This window comes from Eptatretus burgeri, chromosome 3, assembly GCF_056783735.1.
Source record: "Eptatretus burgeri isolate ZD-2024b chromosome 3, Ebu_testis_v1, whole genome shotgun sequence".
Taxonomy (NCBI): domain Eukaryota; kingdom Metazoa; phylum Chordata; class Myxini; order Myxiniformes; family Myxinidae; genus Eptatretus; species Eptatretus burgeri.
The window spans coordinates 2,841,635-2,863,399 of record NC_140963.1 but is presented as its reverse complement, the minus strand read 5'-3'; the positions used below and the strand labels follow the sequence as shown (position 1 = coordinate 2,863,399).

Genomic DNA, 21,765 nt, shown 5'->3' with positions numbered 1-21,765 from the left:
ATCCCTTGAAATTTGATGAATTTCGGTTGTATAGAGATTTTGTATGGGAGATGTGGGAGGCTTCTCGAATGTTCCAAGCGGGCTCGTGGCCTTTAACTTAACTTTGTTTTTCCACTCTTTATAGTCGCTGGCACAGATTCGGACTCGACTGCAACAAATTGTGCGAATTATATTCAAGCAACCGTTGGACGTCGAAAGAGACACCACATGCTATTCGTTCACTGCTTGGCCTCGTACCGTGCCCCTCAGGGGGGCATCTGTCAGATCTGTGTTTATCTTTTCGGAGGTTTGGCGAGGTGCTCTACAAGGATTTAAAAGAAATCTGGTGAAAAATGGACGTTTTAAAATGTCACAACATTTGTGCGGAACGCGAGCTGGCGTGTCACGTTACGCCGCCCAGACGTACAGGTGAACAGGTGCCTTATCTGTAAGGTTTATCTCACGACTGATTGAGTTTTTTGGTGGTCCGAGGGTCCTTCTACGTTGAATACCAACTCTTTTGTGGATAAAGCCATTGATTACACGTACACAGGGGCAGGCGTGTTGATGCGTCACGTGACGCTCGTGCGGATGAGCAGGTGTGGTGGTGTGTCGACTGCACGGTTTGGGTTATACGCGTTCGTATTTTATTCTTTACATGCTTGAGAGGGCACTCGGTAACACTCATAAACCCTACCTTTACGTTATGTTAAAATTTCGTTTAACTGTGATTTGCTATAAACATGTTATGCTTTCTTTCTGCAACACAAGAAGCGCAAGACATAATTGTATGCAAAACATCATGCCGAGAGACGGATGTTGAAGTCGATGTCAGAAACGAGAACCCTTTTCAGGACCGACAGTTATTTCTGCAAATGTTGAAGGGTTTTCATCTTCAAAACAAAACATTCTCGCTGAGCTTTGCAGTAAGATGCATTTGTGACATTCTCTACTTGCAGGAGACACACAGAGGGAGCGAGAACAACCACCCCAAAATACCTGGCATGGCCTTGGCAGTCGAGCGACCCCATTGTCAGTATGGCAGTGCTATCTTTGTTGAAGCAGGCTCTGTTATCACAGCCACCTCAAAATCAGACGAACATAACATTGAAGTTCCAACTGTTGAGTTGAGCAGTGTTGTGATAACATCAGTTTACAAACCAGTCGAGAAGTCTTCAGTTTCCCAGATCCTGTCCCACAAGTTAACAACAAAGCACAGATCATCGTCGGAGACTTCAACAGCCTTAGTATCCAATGTGGGTACGTGGAGACTGACAAGGATGGAGAAGCGGTATAAGAATGGAGGGACGCCAACCAACTTCATCTCATTCATTTTGCCAAACTACCTCCTTCGTTCCATAGTGCCCGTTGGAGACGTGGATATAATCCAGACTTCGTTGCTGTTACCAATGATATTGCAGGTCTGTGTAAGAAGATTGTGATGGACTCTGAACCACAGACTCAACATCGTCCAATTGCTGTCCAAGTCAATGCAGCAGTAATGCCTACTTTCGTGCCTTTTAAAAGGTGCTTTAACTTCAAGAAAGCTGACTGGAATGGGCTCAGACTTGAACTGGAGCAGATCAAAAACATCAAACCAACACCAGGAAACTACGATAAGTTCAGCGAACTTGTGAAGAAAACACCACGAAGGCACATTCCCGGAGGCTGCGGGGTGGAGTACATACCTGGTCTCTCCAAGGAGACAGCTGCCGTCCACGATGACTATGTCACCATGTTTGAAACTGATCCTTTCTCAGAGGAAACTACATCAACCGGTGAGAAGGTGATGGAAAGCATCCCCAAAGAGTGCCAAAAGACCTGGAACGCACTGACTGAGTCTACAGACATGTCAAAGAACAGCAAGAAGGCACGGTCTCCAATCCACAAGCTTCGTGGTGACTCTGAAGTTGCTCCTCAACAACCCAAGGTCACTGCAAATCAAGTTGCTCATCATTTGCTCTTGAATGGTAAAAGTGGAAAGAGGCAAGAGAAGACCAAGCCAGACCGTAGCAAGTACAGCGAAGACCCAGACTTTACAAGACCATTTATCATGGAAGAGCTGGAAACTGCCACTTCAAGTCTTCAACCAGGAAAGGCAATTGGCTTGGATAACCGCAACTGAGCAGATCAAATACTTCAGACCTGAGACAAGGAATTGGTTATTACAACTACAAATCACTGCCTGGCAGCCCACAAGCTGCCCAAGATATGGAAGAAAGCACATGTGATAGCACTGTTAAAACCAGGGAAAGATCCATCAATCCCAAAGAGCGACAGGCCGATCTCACTTCTTCGTCACAATTACAAGCTGTTTGAATGTCTGATCTTAAACAGAATAGCTCCAATAGTTGATAAACACCTCATCCCTGAGCAAGCAGGATTTCCCCCTGGAAAGTCAACAACAAGCTGTAATGTCCGGGGAGCAGTGAGACATGGAGAGTCGTGAGGGTTGTCGTAACTCTGTTTATTGCGTTCCCGGATGTACATTACTACGAGCCTCTAGCGGGCGCGAACAGCTATATGCATTGCAGACACGTGACTATTATCACAACTCCTCCACGCCCCCTCAACGCTCTATGCCAATACACCACACTCCTTCCTCCTAAAAGTACGATTATAAAATGACAATGACAATAATCAAAAATCATTGGCACTACAACACAGAAAGCAACTAGTGCCAAAATGGCATTTAGCAAACGGGCTGGGACCATGATACAAAAAAGCAACCGGTGAAAAAGAAAACACACTAATCATCCAAAAGCCCCAGGTTTCTCGATCCTCCCCGGGCTGATAGCGCCCCCAGACGGCCCATACTTACACGCCTCTCAGCGAGGTCGAGGTGACACCCCAGGCGAACCTCCCCCGGCACCATCAAATGCCCCCGGTCGACAAGTTGGCACATCTCCCTCAGACAGGACCGAATTAGGTGAGCACCCCGAGCCTGCAAGCCCCGCGGGCGCCAGCGTGGCTGACCTTGGCGAGATCAGAGGTTTGCGCTCCATGGCGCCTGGCACGTCTGACCTTGGCAATATCAGGGGTGGGGGTGACGCTGAACAGCGAACCTGCCCCGGCTCCCCGCCATCAACCCGAACCAGGCAATTAGCCGGCTCCATTACCAGCTGTCCCACCCCAAAATCACGCACCCACGCTGGGCACAACACCGCCCCTGCCACCGACCCTTTAGGTCGCAGCAAATCCAGCCGAGACTTCAACGCACGTCCACACGGACGATCAGCGTAGACTGGATGCACAGCAATGTCATAAAGCAGCAAAAACATCATTCGCGCAGATGCAAACTCCCCTTTACGTACAGCGCGTTCCCACAGTATAATTCTAACACATGAGGGTGCAGAAAACTGCGGACTGTCATCGAAGACCGGGATCTGGAAGACCTCTTTATTCGCAACGATCGTCCGCAAGTTCTTCACATCAAAGAAAGCATCGATCCCAATCAAACACATTTTGCTCTCACGCAGACCGTCGGCATTTGCTTTTATAACGCCATGCTTAATCACTCGTGCTGCGAGAATCAAACATACAACAATTAACAAATCATGAACCACGCTGCGAGCAAGCCTCTTGGTTGTCACGACGTCGAGGCGACTTGCGTGCAGGTCCTCATTGGAACGTCAAAGAGGACACCGTCGATGGTCGCGAACCGCGAACTTCTCGGATGCGACCAGTTCGCTCTAATCCCCCGTTGACATCGCCTGAACGACACGGGCGTGCACTGTATCATGAGCCGACTCCACCGCGACCTGCTTGGCGGTGACCGGCCCATCCTGGACCTGGCCCAGTGCCAACACATCAACCCGGTTGGTTGATCCTGTCGAAGGTGGACCCTCCGCGCAACGCAAGCGCGAGAGCCCGTCGCAGCTGGCATGCTCCCCATTGCCCCGGAACCGTATAACGTAGTTGCAGGAAGCAATGAACGGACACCAATGTTGTATCGCCGCGGCCCCTGCCACCGGGACCTCGCCCTCGGGTCTCGACGGAGGCCCGGCCCAAAACGGAGGTACAGGGCCCGAAGGAGACACAGGCGCACCTGGAGGTACCAACTCTGAAAGAGGAACCTCCTCTCACCGACTCTCTAATCGGCTCGGCACGGGACGTCCAAGGTGAATGGCTGGCGCCGTCCCGTCGAGTTGAATGCGGGCCAACCAGCTCCGACCAAAAAGGGCGGGGCCCTCCACGAACAGCGAGAGCTCAACCCGCTGAACCTTGATGGGCGACCAAGACGTGTGCCCTGCCAACCGCTGGTAGCGCTTCACCGGTATACGTGTGCAATACGAGGGGAGACCTGAAAAGGCGACAATCCAATTGCTCCGGCAACGACTCAAAGTCAATGCCGAGGAAAAACAGGCACTCTGCACGCGTCGATCCGAAACATCCTCGTCGCCAATGTAATGTCCGGGGAGCAGTGAGACACGGAGAGTCGTGAGGGTTGTCGTAACTGTTTATTGCGTTCCCGGATGTACACTACTAAGAGCCTCGAGCGGGCGTGAACAGCTATATGCATTGCAGACACGTGACTATTATCACAACTCCTCCACGCCCCCTCAACGCTCTGTGCCAATACACCACACAAACCAAGTTATCAACCTCACACAACACATCGAAGATGGATTTGAGAAAGGGATGGTGACAAGCATAGTCTGTTGACCTGTCTGCAGCATATGATGGTCAACCACAGATGTCTGCTTTGCAAGATCTTGGATCTGACAAACTGTTGAAAAAAAAATCATATGATTGAAAAGCCACTTATATGAAGCACCATGTCAAACGGGTGATTTTTGCCCACTTTCAACAGCTTGTAAAATCGGGTTATGAATGGTGTCGGAAGCTGAAATTTGGCATGCTAACTCGACTACTGAGAGTCGAGTCGTCGAGCCTTCACCACCACCCCCACTGCCCCCCACTGCATGTTCGTTCAGGGATCTGAGTCTGATGCGCGGTTACCTCCAAGGAAAATGGGCCCCTTGTGTCATCGTCCGACAGGCGATATTGCGAAGGTACACTGATGCCCCCTCTGATGGTATTTTCGGAAGGTACACTGATGGTATATTCGGATGCCCCCTCAGGTGCATCGAGAGTTTGTCCTAGATGCGATATGTAAACCTGTTTCCCCGAGGAGGGAGGTCGTTTGAGATCCATCGGGGCCGGGCCGATGGGAAATGGGGGCCGGTTCAGCCCGGCCGGAATCCCTGTCCACACAGGGCGGAGTCCGCTGAGGCCTCTGCCGTGAGCACGTTTAGCTGCCCCCAATGGCGTAATGGTAACCATTTTTGTCGAGGGAGTACAGAGCCGGGGGCAGCTGACTGAGCCACACAGGTCTGGTCGTGCATTCGAGTCAAGTCGATGTCACGCCATGAAAATGTGAGCTGATCTGTCCTGCCTGCAGAGTGCGAAACGGGGCCGTTTTAGCCCGGCCATTGGGATCTCCGTCGTGAGCCCGTCTAGGTGGCCCCATAACATAATTGTCAGAAGGGATGACAGAGCCAGGGGCTGCTGACAGAGCCGCACAGACCTGGCCATGTGGTCGAGTCCAAGTGCCGTCACGGGAATGGGGCAGAGCTGGCCGTCCGGACAAGAGTGACGGGACCCGGTACCCAGACCTCTCTTCCTCCCTCCTCACCAATGGCTTTGTGCCTCTCTCCCACAGGACAAAGTTTCTACGGTCAACCACAGGTCCACCACGGGGAGTGCGGGGCTCATGACGAAGGCACTAATGGGGGGGGGGGCGTCGTACGCTAAGGATTACATCCCCCGAGCTGGGGTTTTTGTTGTGATGGAGGTGTTGTTTGTCGTCGGCCGGGGCATTCCCATGTGTGAGCTGCAGTGCATGCTGCGTCTCGTCTTCGGCGTTCGTGCATGTCTGTCTGTGCGCTGACCCGACCTCTGGGGGTCGGGACGGAGTTCAGGGGCCTGCGTCCGTGTGGGTGTCTGGCTCGATGGTCCTGTGCTCCTTCGGGATCACTGACCACGTGGGTGGCCCAGGTGCGTGTCGCTGATCTTCCGTCGCTGGAAGGGGGAGGGGGGTGAGGGATACCCCGACTTAGTAAACCCCAGTTCGCCCCACACTTTTCCCGGTACATTCCGATGGAATTCGTCACCCATCTCACTATCATCTGCACAACATGATGCTCCACACCGTGTGCCGAACTATCCCAGTTCACTAATGTTATAAAAGGATATAATATATAACGACTATTCCCCTTTGTCGCCCATCTTCGGCTGTTTCTCGCTACCCTTTTGTGCCGTCCGTCGGGCTCGGTGAATTGACTCGGGGTAGTATCCTGGCCTTCCATCATGCGGTATATACAGATACCTGGAGTGAAGGGTTATGGGTGATTTGGGGCTGGATGGGTCATGTGCATGCTTATGCCAACTTTAACCCAATTAAACTAAATAAGTATATGGTAAATCTGGATTATATAAGCAACCTACAACTGTCTCTAAAATTTCTGACAAACGTAGCACGTAGCACGTAACATAATAACATCCATGTATAATATAAATGTTGAAATATCAATTCAGGTCAGGCTGATCTGTGGCAGCAGATCTTAAACTGGTTGGTTTGGCACTGGGGGAGGGGGGAGCCGGGGGATGGGCAAACACACACCACACACACACACACACACACACACACACACACGGAAGAACACTGACCCACAATGTATGATGAGGTTATGGGTGTGAGTATGCGATGATATTGATTTATGCATAGCAGGAGTGATAGGAATGTTATGAGCGTGACTATCCTCACCTGGATGCGAGTATTGGAGATGCAGGTGTGTGCAGGCACTTCCCTCCCCTTGGACACAGAATGTGCCTGCACCATCGATGCCTGAGTGACACCTAACAAACTCTTCAGGAAACACGAATCTCAACATTCCTATCTTCCCATCCCTCCTACCCTTTCCATAGCTCATAGACTTCCTACTTGAACAGTGAACACCAGGTAAGTTTAGTGAGTGCCGAGCCCAGAGAATTGATTGCTGAGCACTTTGCAAAGGTAAATGTCTGCCTTAACCTCCCGCAATGGCTGACTGGAGGCGAGTAACAGGAAGAGATGCTGCACCACCACCATTCCATTCACCCATTACCCTCCCGGTCGTCCATCCCATCTCGGCCCTGTACCATTTATGGAAATTGTCCAGATCCCCCAGCATGACGTTCCATCCGTGGACGGACAGATGGTTTGTTCCTCCCTGGGGATCTGGTACTGAGAAGCACCCGTTGAATGGCTATATCCTAATCCATACTTTAGTTCATATCGACAATGGACAGAGGAGGTTGAGGATGACGACAAAGCAAACACTCCCCAAGGACAAGAGCAAGATCATGATCGAGAACAAGGGTGAGATGAAGATCATAAGCAAGGGCACGATTGACATCAGGAGCAAGTGACAACCCGCAGTACGTTAGGGAAAAGTAATATAAGGCATGGGTGAGAGGCAGCAGAACACATAAATCTGCTCGTACGCCGCCTCCACCTAAAGTACGTACGGCAGTGAAAGGTATAGCATGGGCGAGAGACAGGACAACACACAAATCTGCTGTTACGCTGCCTCCACCTAAGCAATATATGCTCACGGCTCCAATTTCGGCTTCGGAGCGCCCCCCCCCTCCCAACCGAACACCACTCACACTCGACAACCATCACCCTTCTGGAGGCTATTCCTGCCCTGTGGTATGACCTTGGACGACCTGCGTGCTCCTTCGACACGTCCGCGCGACCCACCCCGCGCTGTTGTGTCATGTGTCTGTGATGTTTGCAGCTACTCATCGCGCAGCATCCATGGCTTGCTTTGCCACATCCCTCAGTGCCAGCATGAGTCGGATGGCAGGGTGTCGGGCCAGCATCTTCATGAATGGCACCGTCATAGCCGCTTCTTCACTGGTCATGGCCTGTCGTAACACCAAAAGCTCCGCCATCCTGACGTTTGGAATCAGATACGGATCGAGAAATGAGGCAAGAGCGAGTCCGTGGCTTGGGTCGTGGTCATAGTGGATCAACTTGGACCATAAGAGAAACTAAAAAATTGATAGCATTAGAGAGAGTTTGAAATTTGAGGGTGCAATGCATTAATCACAGGCCACCCCCCCCCCCCCATTAAAACCGCCAAGCAGGTGAGTGAAAAGCGCAGGTACATCGCAAGGATACGCCCTGGAGATGCAGAGGAAATATGACTGGAACACAGAGCGGCCATAGGACCTCATACGTACGAGCTAAGAGGGGAGCCCCTCACGGGGCTCGATCCATGAGTGCTGACCCTGGCTCTGCCTTCAGCTCCTGCTGGCTCCATTGATGTGAGTGGGACGTTGGGCAGGAGCTTGACATTGTTACACTGATCCAGAATAAATGTAGGAGTACTCAACGCATGGCCGACAACCGTATACGGGGGCAAATAAGAAATCGGGCCAGAGGTCGAGGTAGGGTTCCACGTTTCCCGACGGCAACTCGTGGTCACTCCCGCCCCAAACTAGTGTGGTATAAACATTTAGAAGCGCTGCGCAAACAACACAGCATGAGTTTTGCTTTTACAATCATAGATAAGAAATTAGCTAGCAACTGTACCATCAGCAGCGACATGATATATAGGGACTTCAAGAACAAATGGAAGTCGCAGGACAAATTCTCTCTGCTAGAGTGCTTCCTCACCACTCAAAAGAACAGGGACCTTGGCACGCTGCAGGAAAACATCACACAGGGAGAAATTGACTCAGCGCTGGAACAGCTAAATTTGGACAGTGCACCATGACCAGATGGGGTGAAGCCGAGGGTACTTCTAGACGTGGAGGGAAGACACAAATTGCTGAAAAGACTTTTCGACAGCTGGGTTAGCGACGGTGTCATACCCCCACAAATGAAAGAGTGCCGTTCGATATTAATCCTGAAAACCACAGATCCTGACCAATTAATGCATCTGACTAGTTGGAGACCCCTTACCATCAATTCGACAATCATGAGGATGTTCAGCCGTATTCCTGTAAATAGGCTTCGTGATGTCTGTCAAACTAGTCCACGCCAGCGAGGTTTCACACGAGCACCAGGCTGCAGTGAAAACATTGCCACACTCGCCAACTTCATGAGAGAGGTGAAGCAAACTAAGAAGATGCGAGCCGTGGTAATGATTGACTTCACCAAAGCATTCGACACCGTCTCCTACAAGCACATTTGCACAACCCTGCGCTCAAAATCTATCCTGGTGGGCACAATTAAGTTGGTTGCCAGTACCTTCGTTGAGGCGTCGACGGCATTCGACAAACAAGGGGAAAAGAAAATTTGGCTGCAAAGAGAGGTTAAACAAGGAGACCCGCTGTCCCCTCTTCTTTTTGATTGGGCACTCGACCACCTCACCAGTGAGCTTGAAAGGACGGGGGTTCCGTACATGTTCCGAGCATGGGGTTCAGGTGACTCGGACATTAGGAACGCCTTGGAAAGCTGTGCGACAAACGAGGGCAGGATCAAGTTTTTATTGTCGGACACGAGATGAGTTGGGGGGGGGGTGACGGGCAGAATAGAAGGGCATATGAGACTGGGCGCGAATGCGAATGATGTGAACCATATGAGAGATGGACGGCGGGATGAAGATGAAGACTACGATGACATTGGTAAGCAGGCAAGACGACAATTGCAGGAGAATGAGTGGACTTGTCTGGTGTGGTTGGCTTGTTTGGCATTTGCCGATGACCTGACCCTGGTCAGTAGGTGCTGGCAGGGCATGCACGTCAATTTCAACATTGTCAAACGGTATTGCAACAACACCGGACTAGACCTCAACAGTGCTAAGACTAAGGGGTTCTTCATGTGACACGGTCATGACCGCAGCATGATCTACAACAACTGCGGCAATTGGACTTTTGGAGGGGAAGGGATTGGCATGCTGGCTCTTCGATAGCACATCCATTACCTGAGCACCATGATTAGCCTGGCATCAATTTTCTGCCTTAAAGACTTGCCCTCGACACCGAACATTTCGCTCAACAATATCAGGGTTGCTCTTGTGAGAGCGAAGACATTGCACAGCTTTGATCAAAAACCATATTGTCCCGAGGTTCCTCCACCAATTAGAACACAGCAACACGCCCAAAAATCAGCTTAATGAAATTGACCGAGTAATTAGAACGGTGGTTAAGCGCGTGCTCCATCTGCCAACACAGACTCCAGATAGCTTTCTATACACGAAAACACTGAACTGTGGAATTGGATTGATGAGCCTCACTCTTGCCGTCGCACGGATTAGGGCAGCTAAAGACTGGGCCTTGGTTCATTCTCTTGATGGGGTGACCCGCACCATTTCTGTAGTGTCCTCCACTGGCGCCTCCCTCCAATCCCGTTTCACCAGATTAAGCCAAAAGGTGAACACCTCCGGGAATGTTTCGACCACCGGGTGGCGCAACATGGTCCGGAAACGCTGGTATTCCCAGCAGGTCTATGGACTCAGTGCTGCCACGTTCCGTAACGACCCAGTCTCTAACACCGAGCTGCATAATTTGAAGCTGGGCCGAATTCAGCATACGCTGGCAGCACTGAGTTGCGTTCCAACACCTACACGGTCACGGCCACACGGACCAGGGGACAGCACGAGGCCAACAGAACCTGTAGGTGGTGCCGGGTGAAGTTAGAAACCCTCTCCCATGTCCTGTCTGTTTGGCCAGTGGTTAAACATAACCATATCCAAAGGCATCATAGGGTCTGTGAGATGTTAGCTGGGATGGCCGAAAGGTGTGGCTGGGAATGTGAGAGGGAAAAGGTAATCACTGGAGAGCGGGGGGAAAGCTCAAGGCCAGATCTCGTTTGTACCAAACAAGGATACCCAGCTAAGATCTTGGATGTTACAATAGTATTTGAAAGGAACTCCCAGTCCTTGGAGCTAGCATTTAGAGCCAAACGATAGAAGTATTTGCTCTTGCGGGGACTCTTTGAGCAGCATCTAGAGACCAGTTAGACATGCAAGGCTTCCCCGTAGGAACCAGAGGAAAATGATTTCCTCGAAACACCTTCATTTTAGAAAGCTTCGGAGTCAGCAATGTTAGACGGGCAGCCGATAAAATCTCCAGAGCGACCTTGCTGATGTCCCTGGATATGTTGTGTGCATTTACCAGAGAGGCCCCCAGCGGCCCGACATGACGGCTTGCCCTCGTGCTTGGGTTGTTCACCCATCCATGCTGCTGACCTTCTCCTTCTCTCCTCCTCTTCCTATCCCCAATTCCCCCTCCCCCCACAGCCTGTTGATATTACTTATATGCACCGTCTGCTGCGGTTGCTCAGCAGTTGGAAGATAAATAGAGGAATGGGAAAGATATGAAATAAAATAATATATATCTTTTTTGAAATTGTTTCATGATGTCATTTGTTTGCACTGCTGTATGCCTCAGCTTGCTATGCCTCATTGGCCTTTATCTCTCTCTCCTTCTCCCCCCTCTCCCCCCCCCCCGCTTAGTTATGTTAATTTAAAACAAAACAGAAAATAAAATAAAATAAATATGAAATTATAACAAAAATAATAATAATATAAAATTAAACAACTAAGTCGTATTGACAAAAATGAAAAAATGAATATTAACGCTTTTAACAATTGATGCTAATATTACTTACTGTTTTGCCCTGTACCTCCCCATAAGCTTCCCAATATTGGCTGAAGGCCTCAACATTTTTGACAAATCGCCTCACCCCACCGCCCATTCTCGCCCCCCCCCCGAACACTATATACCCCACCTCCTCACCCACATGGTACGCCGTACGACACAATGGTGATGCACTTCTCCCGTCGTACGTTCTAGCGGTTGCTGAAACATCTCACCCTCCCAAACACCTCACCTTCAAGCCCTCCTGACCACTCCATACCCATACCCCCCCCTCCTCCTCACTCACCCGGGCTCCGGACACGACGATGATGCACGGTGCCTCTCCCGTCGTATCCTTCAGCAGTTGCTATAACACCAAACCTCCCACCTAACCACACCCCCACCCCTGCAAGTTAACTTATGGTCGACAATAATACAGTATGTTGTCTGCCTGTTGTTTAACCCACGATGCCGATGCGATGGCATCCCTCCACTCCTTGCATCCCCTCCCCTATCCACCTCCCTCCCCGTCGACTCCCATTAACTACATTATTGCAGGAACCACAGACCGCAGCTAACAGCGCAGGTTTGTGATCGTGGTGGGGCGGAGACCTCGGTGGACCCTGTCTCTGCGTTGCCCCGTGTCCATGGAACCATGGTGTCGGAAAACCCTCCACGGTTGTACTAAGGCAGATAGTCCTGTGTCACATGATTTGTATGCCAGAGCATTGGCTCCCAAAAATTTCATTTTATGGTGAGCTGAAGGAGTGCAAACGTGCACCTGGAGGACAAAAGCTATGTTACAAAGACTTTGTGAAAAGAAATCTGAAGAAAGCAAACATTAACATGGAGAACTGGGAAGAACTGGGAAGAACTTGCTCGAGATTTAAAAAAACAAACAAACAACAACAGTGGAGAACTGTTGTCTACGACTCATTTGAGATGGTTGAGCAACAAAGAGAGGATGAATATCAGTGCCATCATCCGGAACAAAAATGCAACAAAAATTTCAGTCTGCAACAAAAATCGACCGACAAACTTATTTTACCTTCATTGCAACAGAGCATTTGCATCCAATGCTGGTCTCCCTTACAATCGTCACGCAGGCAAGTGCAAGCGCATATGCTTCCATGGTCATTGTGGTTTGCAACAGACAGCCGAAGAAAAAGAAAAAATAATGGCAAAGTTAACAAAGAACCGACTGTGCTATGTGATCACAGCAAATCTTCTCTCAAGGTGATTGTGGCAGGAAGCATCCCTGAAATGGTCAAAAACAGACATTGAATTTTGGCTCTTGCAATTTTGATGCTTGTTATTTTAAACCACCATGCACCACCACGCACCACCACAATTACATTAATATGAGGGATGGCTATTTTTGGTTGTGTCGTAAACCGGTGTGGTCCCTCTGAATACCATGTTAGCCAATTGTTTCTGCATAATTGCGACCATGATGAACATGAGGCAGATTGAGCATGACTTGCAGGTTGAGCATGAAATGTGGTCATTTCCTCCATCTCTCTTACTAATGCATCATGTTTTGCTGCAGGCCTGCAGCTGAGAGCACACGGACTGCAGGCCGTGGTGTGCTTTCTATGTATGGCCTAAGCTACGGCGTCATCCGTGCAGACTCGGAGGAGAAACTGTCTGTGCTGACAGTGCAAGACACTGGAAAAGTTATTTGTGGAGGTGAGATCTGCCTGCTTGTTCATTCCATTTATAAATTGTGCAATAAAGACATGGCTACTTGTATTTCAAATAAAGACAAGGTGATAATAGTACCAGAATTAATTTATTTTATAAGCAACAACTCTTTCTGATTCAATGTACAAATTCATAGAATATGATTCTTATGTTGTCTATCTTCTTTATATGTCTCATATGTAGAGGAAAGTTCGTGTCTGTCTGTTTGTTTATATCTGCTTCAAAAACTAAGATCATGACTGAACCAATTCCAACCAACTATTGTATGTTTCCAAAGGATACCCCAAGTATAGTTTCTGTCTATGTAACATGTCTGGGGTAAGGGTTGCAGGGCGGAGGTGGGGGGGGGGGGGAGTAGAGGGAAGACCCCAATTATCTCCACGTAAATCTGTATCGTATTGCACCACCTCGTGGCAGATGGTATTACGAATAATCTTTTTATGCAAAGAAAGTTAAAACAACTTGATGATACACATTACAGTGATGTTGAAATTTGAGTGAGAAGAATTCGAAGTTTTCAAACTGTTTCACTTTACTCATTTTAAGCGGAGGTTCAAATGAAAGCAAACAACACTCATCTTTGCAGCGAAGCCGAAGTGATTTTTGCCTGTGCCATATACAAGCACCAAGGTTGGTTGATGAAGGTGATGGAAGCTGACTTCCTTTCAGAAGGAAGATGAGCTTGGGCAAATTATAAAGTGATAGAGCAGAATGCTTGTGAAGTACAACATGTTGTCTTTTCATTGAGTCCGTCAGCAAAGCGACGGGCACTTTTGCTAAGGATATATTATATCTTTTTAAATAACTAAAAGCGAAATTGTGAACGTCTGTTTTTATGTCCAACAACTACTCAAAGTCCCTGAGGTCGCTCGACGACAAATTTTCAGGGTATATTCAGGCAAGGTCTATAGTACTGTGTGGTACTACTGAGGGTTTCCATTAAATATTTTTCAAAATTTAATATTTTTGATTTTTTTTTTCTTCAGATTTCTGATTGGTGTTATTATTTGGATTATTTCCACATTGTGGTAGACCAGTCCCATAATTTTGTCTGGTAACTACTCCGAGACCGACCAGAGATAGATAGGATGGTGCCACGCCTGATGGTTCCAGTCATCATTGCTCACCGATGATCATTCCTCCCGATCGCATTCAATCACGACTCCAGGTTGTGCGTGGTGAAGTGAGAGATAATGCTTCTGTGTGGCAGACAGTGCTTATCGCTCGTGGGACCGAGCAGTCCCACTGTATGGGACGCAATTCCAGCGCTCTCACCACTCAGTTTGGAGTTGCACATATATTGGTATGATATATACGTGTCTATATGTGACCAGCGGGAATATCGAAACGTGAGTGTGACGAGCACTCCGCTGATCCCCATTGGACACAGTCCACACCTTCTGGTTGAATGGCTTGCATTAGCAGGAACAATTGTCTGGGTGGCAGACAGATGGTTATTCTGTGCGGATTATGCGGTTTTACCGTGTGAGACATGATCCGCGGCGATGCTCACCATAACGGTCAGGAAGTGTGTGTGTTTACACATTACAGTATGTGTGTGTATATATACATATATATATATATATATATATATATATATATATATATACATATATATATATATATATATATATATATATATATATATACATACATATATATATACATATACATATATACATATACATATACATATACATATACATATACATATATACATACAAACATACATATATACATATACATACATACATACAAACATATATACACATCACTACATGACCAAAAGTATGTGGACACCTCTTCTAATTAGTGGATTCGGCTATTTCAGCCACACCCATTGCTGACAGGTGTATAAACTCAAGCACACAGCCATAGACAAACATTGGCAGGAGAATGGGTCATACTGAAGAGTTCAGTGACTTTCAACTTGGCACCATCATCGGATGCCACCTTTCCAACAAATCAGTTCATCAAATTTCTGCCTTGCGAGAGCTGACCCGGTCAAATGTAAGTGCTGTTACTCTGAAGTGGAAACATCTCGGAGCAAGAACAGCTCAACCGCAAAATGGTAGGTCACACAAGCTCACAGAATGGGACTGAGTGCTGAAGCGTGTAGCGTGGAGAAATCGTCTGTCGTCGGTTGCAGCACTCACTACCGAGTTCCAATCTGATTGTGGAAGCAACGTCAGCACAATCACTGCTCGTTAACTTCATGAAATGGGTTTCCATGGCCGAGCAGCCACACACAAGCCGAAGTGTGGGATACATCACTAGTGTGGATTTTTTAAACCCACCTTGTTTTGATCATTGGCCTCCTGAAGGATTCTAATTGGCTGATTGTGGAATCCTATTTGACTTCAGGCAGAGTTTAACATTTGTCCGATTTGGTTATAAAATCCTGCATAAAACCCTATCGACACTGATAAAACTGATGTCCACACAAGTCCTTCCTTGTGAAACAATTTATTTTCTAATTATACACCATACACTTCTCACCCTCGTACAATGAACTTAAGAATCCCCATTGATTGCAATATTATTTGGTTCTATTTCATTTATTCTTACTTTAGTTAACAGTTAGACCAACCCGATTCAATTCACTTCCACATTACATCAGAGAGTTTTATTCTGATTTGGTACTTGGTCAGTTCCAAGGAGCACAAGCCACTGAGATACTATACTTCCTTACGTACTTGCACTGAAACAATTTTACATTTCAAAGCATTTTATACTTTCATGAGAGAGTGGTTGGGGCTATTCAACCCAGACTGCAGACGTGTCCTTTAGACGATAATCCACTTCGTACATTTCGAGGTAAAGGTTCGTTGTTATCAGCTCGGTCACTCTGCTCCAGAACACATTTCTTATCATTTAGGGCAAAAGTCTTTTGGCCAGAAATGACAGCCAATTCAACTTGAAGCATAAAAGTTACATTTCTAAAACTCCATTTGTTACAATTTAGAATACATTAATATCAATTTTTCCCCAACACTCCCCCGTTTTTTTTTAAAGGAAAATTTGAATAATTTTTCTTACACATGATTACCATGTCCCATTCCTGAAGGAGAAAAGATTTCCATTATTCAAGTTCAATCAACAATGGCAGCGAGTGCTCATATCAGGAAATGAGTGAGTTTCCATTTAATTTATGGCCTGTTCATCAGCATGTGTCACACATTGGAAACATGCCACCCGAAGTCAGAAGATAAACAGGTCAGGGTGTGGATAGAGCAGCACCCAACGGGAAACACAATCGAAGCACTCCTTGAGGTGAGGAGAAGGTAGATGTGGGCAAGTACAAGCTTGGGCCGGACACTGGTTGAAGGAGCGCAGTGTGGAACTCCAGGCCTGTCGTACATTGAAGTGACCACAGCAAGTTCATGATGTATTTGTAGAGCAGCAATCGAGAATGTGGCTGAGAACATTCCTTCAGGCAGGCACCACACAACGCCGACGTTAAGACTTTGCTCAACCTTCTCCTCAGTGGGTTTTTTTTCTTTCTTTTCCCACATTGCTCCATCTTATCTCCTCATGAAGGGGCATGATCACGTGTTGAATGCTCAATCACCCAAATCTGGGTTCTCCCATCGTCCAATCTTTGTGTGGAAGTTCTTTCCAAGCTTCATTAAGACAAAATCGTACATTTCATAGTTTAACTGCATTCAACACTCCGAAACAAACAAAGCATCAATTAAACACCAATCAATAAACGTCATGGGCCCATGCATTTCAATAAGACTAACAAATCGTCTTATAGAAGCATTTAAATTGTATTATATGTCATATCAATATTTTAATCCCTTTCCTTGTTATTTCCCAAAACAACATGCTAAAATATACAGAAATCCCAGTTGTACGTATACTCAAAACATCCATCTCATTTGCTATTTCCATGTAAAAGCAAACAGTCTTTATCAGGGTTCCAATTTGCGATCAATAATTCTTTTCACAAAAATATTCCATCATTTATCCCAAAAATATGAAAGTAATCTATTTCTTCAAGAACCGAATCCAAATCGATTTTGCACAGTCACCATTTTAACATTCACATCTGCTAAACAATTTACAGTTTCATTCACAAATAGTTCCAGAGTAACTGCCATTTTTTATTTATTTAATTCTCAGTAACTTTTCTTTTTCCTCAATTAACAGATTGACAAGGGTTTTTTTTTTAATGAGCTTAGTCTGAAAGTAAATAACACAGTTACCGAGCTGTAATGTCCTTGGCTGCAGAGCATAAAATATCTCAAAAATAATGTTTAACCAAACTCTCTAAAACAACACTGAATTCCATCGACATTTTAAATCTCTGACATTTTCCCATCTATTCACTTCTCTCTCACTAAAATAGCAAACATGCTGCCATTTTTCCAACTCACATACACAAACCATCTATCACTTCCTCTGACCTTAATTACGAATCCATTTTCCTTTATCAAAACAAATAAATCATTTTAAACAGTTGTACAAAAATTGTCAAATCACTTGTCAAATCTGTCATCAAGCAAATATCATTTAAATTGCAGCTCAAACACTCTGTCTACACATGTAGCTACACCCTCCCCAAACTTTATCCCAGTTTTGGGGAAAGCATCTTAAACTTCAGACAAATAAACATCCAAACTCTCTTAAACAACTTTTTGGTCAAAACAATAAAATATTTCCTTTTAAAATCCATAAATCAAAAATTAAATCTTCAGTGTTTATCCAATTAAATCATGAATTTACCTTGACTGAATCGATCAAAGGGTTACACTGGGTTGTTTGCCATTGCCTTCCCAGCACAAGTTCAGGTAACCTCAACATTCGCAGACGAATAAAACAATATTTCAACGTCCATCCGAGGAAATCATCAATTATCTGTGAATTGCCCCACGTGCTGAACAGCATCAAATCAATTTTAAATCATTCCAAATCACGTTTCTACATTTAAATCACATCTTTTAAGTACAATGGTTACAACGCAGATCAAATCTTCGAAACATTTCTGACACGTCCTCAGAGCTTGCCCAGCACTTAAACCTGCCGGGTTGTGTAATTACAAATCATCACAATGCCAGCGAGAACTCAACTCCCATGACTTCACATTCCGAATACAGTATATCCCACATTCACAATTGTTATTTCACAATTTATTCAAAATCCCTATGGTTTTTAAAAATAAAACTTCAACACTTTTTCCGAAATGGACTTCACTTTAAACAGATTCAGTAGAGAGTGTGCGCCACAAACACAAAGTAACAAGGAACAGGAAGTTCTCTCCACATCCGGTGGGAAGAAATGAAAAAACTCTGACAGGCAAAACCCACAGTTTTGCATTACTCTGTCATTGCTTCAACACACACACACTAACGAGCATTGCATCTTATTATAAAGTCATTGCCAACGGCATGCACACTTCGACAAATAGCCCCCATCCTCTTGAATCTGCATATGAATCGAATTTCACACTTAAAGCAAAGACTCGAACACAGACTAAGTGGAGAGACATGCCACCCCCCACAGATCGAGTGAAGGGGGGTCTCACACAGTGCAGCTTGCGACCTTCGCGTGAAACCACAAAGCCAAGAATGCATAACATGCCATTTCAAACAGACCCACAGCTTAATTCAGCACGAGTTCGTCCTCAGACTGTCTTGCTGAGGTGCTTTTAATTATTTAATTTATTTTATGAAGGTCCATCTCTTCACACTTTATTTGTTGCAATATTATTATTTCGAACAAGACATTCATGTATCACATCATCCAGAAATATTAATTCTCCAGCGAGCTCACAATCGCTTCCACTTCCAATTGAATTGAATTCACACACACAACTGCGACCTTCGCGCGTTATCAGCACCAAACCACGGACATCCAGGCTGTTTTATTTCGACTCTCTGCCTGATATTTCTTCCTTAGTGGTTAAAAATATCGTCAAAATCCCAACAGAACACGTTTCATTGCAGTGAATATTGGACTCACACAAGTATCATTTTTTACTCTCAGCAACACATGCATTTCAATGCAAATCACCAGCTACGCACCCAGCCGGTCAATCCTCTCCTACATCCTACAAAATTTACAGTCGACTTTCCCACATTTGGGGAAATCACAGGGGTCACCCTTCCTGCCTGAAGTGCAATGGGTAGGCTTTGCCCTGAGAATACCGCCTTACCGAACTGATGGGGTATGTCTCCAATCAGGTAAGTATCAATGCAAACATATATCTCACGCGTCCTATGTGCGGTCTGTGGCATGTCACTTCGTCATGCTCATTTCATCTCACTCCTCTGAACAATTAACTTTTCTTTGTTCGAAATGCGTTACCTGCTGAGAGCGCTCTCCCTTACCTTCGCTCAAACATTTGTCGTTCCTCCAGGCACGGCCTCCGGCAGATTAAGCACCTCCGGTCACGAGCACCGCACCCACGTCGGTTCGAATCCGTGTCACCAGGCGCCAACTGTTATGGATTTTTTTAAACCCACCTTGTTGTGATCGTTGTCCTCCTGAATTTTTCTCACTGGCCGATTGTGTCATCCTATTTGACTTCAGGCAGAGTGTAATGCTTGTCCTATTTGGTTATAAAATCCTGCATAAAACCCTAACGACACTGATAAAACTGATGTCCACACAAGTCCTTCCTCATGAAACAATTTATTTTCTAATTATACACCATACACTTCTCACCCTTGTACAATGAACTGAAGAATCCCCATTGATTGCAATATTATTTGGTTCTATTTCATTTATTCTTACTTTCGTGAACAGTTAGACCAACCCGATTCAATTCACTTCCACATTATATCAGAGTTTTATTCTGATTTGGTACTTGGTCAGTTCCAAGGAGCACAAGCCACTGAGATACTACACTTCCTCAGGTACTTGCACTGAAACAATTTTACATTTCAAAGCATTTTTTACTTTCATGAGAGAGTGGTTGGGGCAATTCAACCCAGACTGCAGACGTGTCCTTTAGAGGAGAAGCCACTTCGTACATTTCAAGGTAACGGTTCGTTGTTATCAGCTCGGTCACTCTGCTCCAGAATAACACATTTCTTATCATTTAGGGCAAAAGTCTTTTGGCCAGAAATGACAGCCAATTCAACTTGTAGCATAAAAGTTACATTTCTAAAACTCCATTTGTTACAATTTAGAATACATTAATATCAATTTTTCCCCCACAATCACCATGCGCAATGCCAAGCATCGGCTGGAGTGGTGTGAAGCTAACCGCCATTGGACTCTGGAGCAGTGGAAACGCGTTCTCTGGAGTGATGAATCACGTTTCACCATCTGGCAGGCCGACGGACTAATCTGGGTTTGGCAGATGCCAGGCGAACATTGCTTGCCTGAATGCAAAGTGCCAACTGTAAAGTTTGGTGGAGGAGGAATAATGGTCTGGGGCTGTTTTTCATGGTTTGGGCTTGGATCCTTAGTTCCAGTGAAGGGAAATCTTAATGCTTCAGTAAACAATGACATTCTAAACGATTCTATGCTTCCAACGTTGTGGCAACACTTTGGGGAAGCCCCTTTCCTGTTTCATCAGATGACAATGCCCCTGTGTACAAAGCGAGGTCCATACAGAAATGGTTTGTCAAGATTGGTGTGGAAGAACTTGACTTGTCTGTACAGAGCCCTGAGCTCAACCCCATGGAACACCTTTGGGATGAATTGGAACACCGATTGCGAGCCAGACCTAATCGCCCAACATCCGTGCCCTACCTCACAAATGCTCTTGTGGTTGAATGGAAGCAAATTACCACAGCAATGTTCCAACATCTAGTGGAAAGCCTTCCCAGAAGAGTGGAGGCTGTTATAGCAGCAAAGGGGGGGGGGGACCAACTCCATATTAATGACCATGATTTTGGAATGAGATGTTGAACGAGAAGGTGTCCACATACTTTGGTGATGTAGTGCATGTGTATGTGGTCATCGTTGGTTTGGTAGTTACGGTATTGGTAGGCCATCCTGATGAGGCAAACAAGCCCGAAATCCTGTTCAGCAGCTCCTTTTAATGTTTAACTGATGTTGACCATGTAATCTTTGTCTGTTTGACAGAGTCGCTTGCCGAGGCCTCTGGGTTGGACGTGACACTTTGGTTTAGACTATGTCCAATGGAGATCGGGAGAGTTCTTGTCACACTCCACATGTTTCGATATATATATATATATATATATATATATATATATATATATATATATATATATATATATATATATATATATATATATATATATATATATATTGTTACGGTTCTCAGAACCATATGCAAACAACATACAGGTGTCTCAAGTCAGTTATTCCATAAGTATACAGTTCGTGCAGATAGATCCCTTCCTTGTGTGTAGTGGGAAAACACGGGGGTGCGTTGCGATGGGCTTTTAGTTTGGTTAATAAATCATTTTATCCCCTTTTATTTGAACCACGGTAACTTCGTCTCACACCCTCGCCTCGCTTACCACAGCGTGACGAGCACCTACCCAGAGACTCGCTTTCCGAGTCAGAATCCTGACGTTCGCT

At 46.1% G+C, this 21,765-nt stretch overlaps 1 protein-coding gene across 7 annotated transcripts in view; it reads left to right on the top strand.

Annotated features, from left to right (window-relative positions):
• LOC147029298 (disco-interacting protein 2 homolog C-like) overlaps positions 1–21,765 on the top strand; it is a 332,275-nt gene that overhangs the window by 155,772 nt on the left and 154,738 nt on the right. For all 7 annotated transcript variants that reach the window (XM_085872251.1, XM_085872246.1, XM_085872247.1 and 4 more), the window contains one exon: positions 13,106–13,245. In XM_085872251.1, coding sequence (XP_085728377.1) covers positions 13,106–13,245 — 140 coding nt within the window. The remainder of the gene's footprint in view (positions 1–13,105; positions 13,246–21,765) is intronic.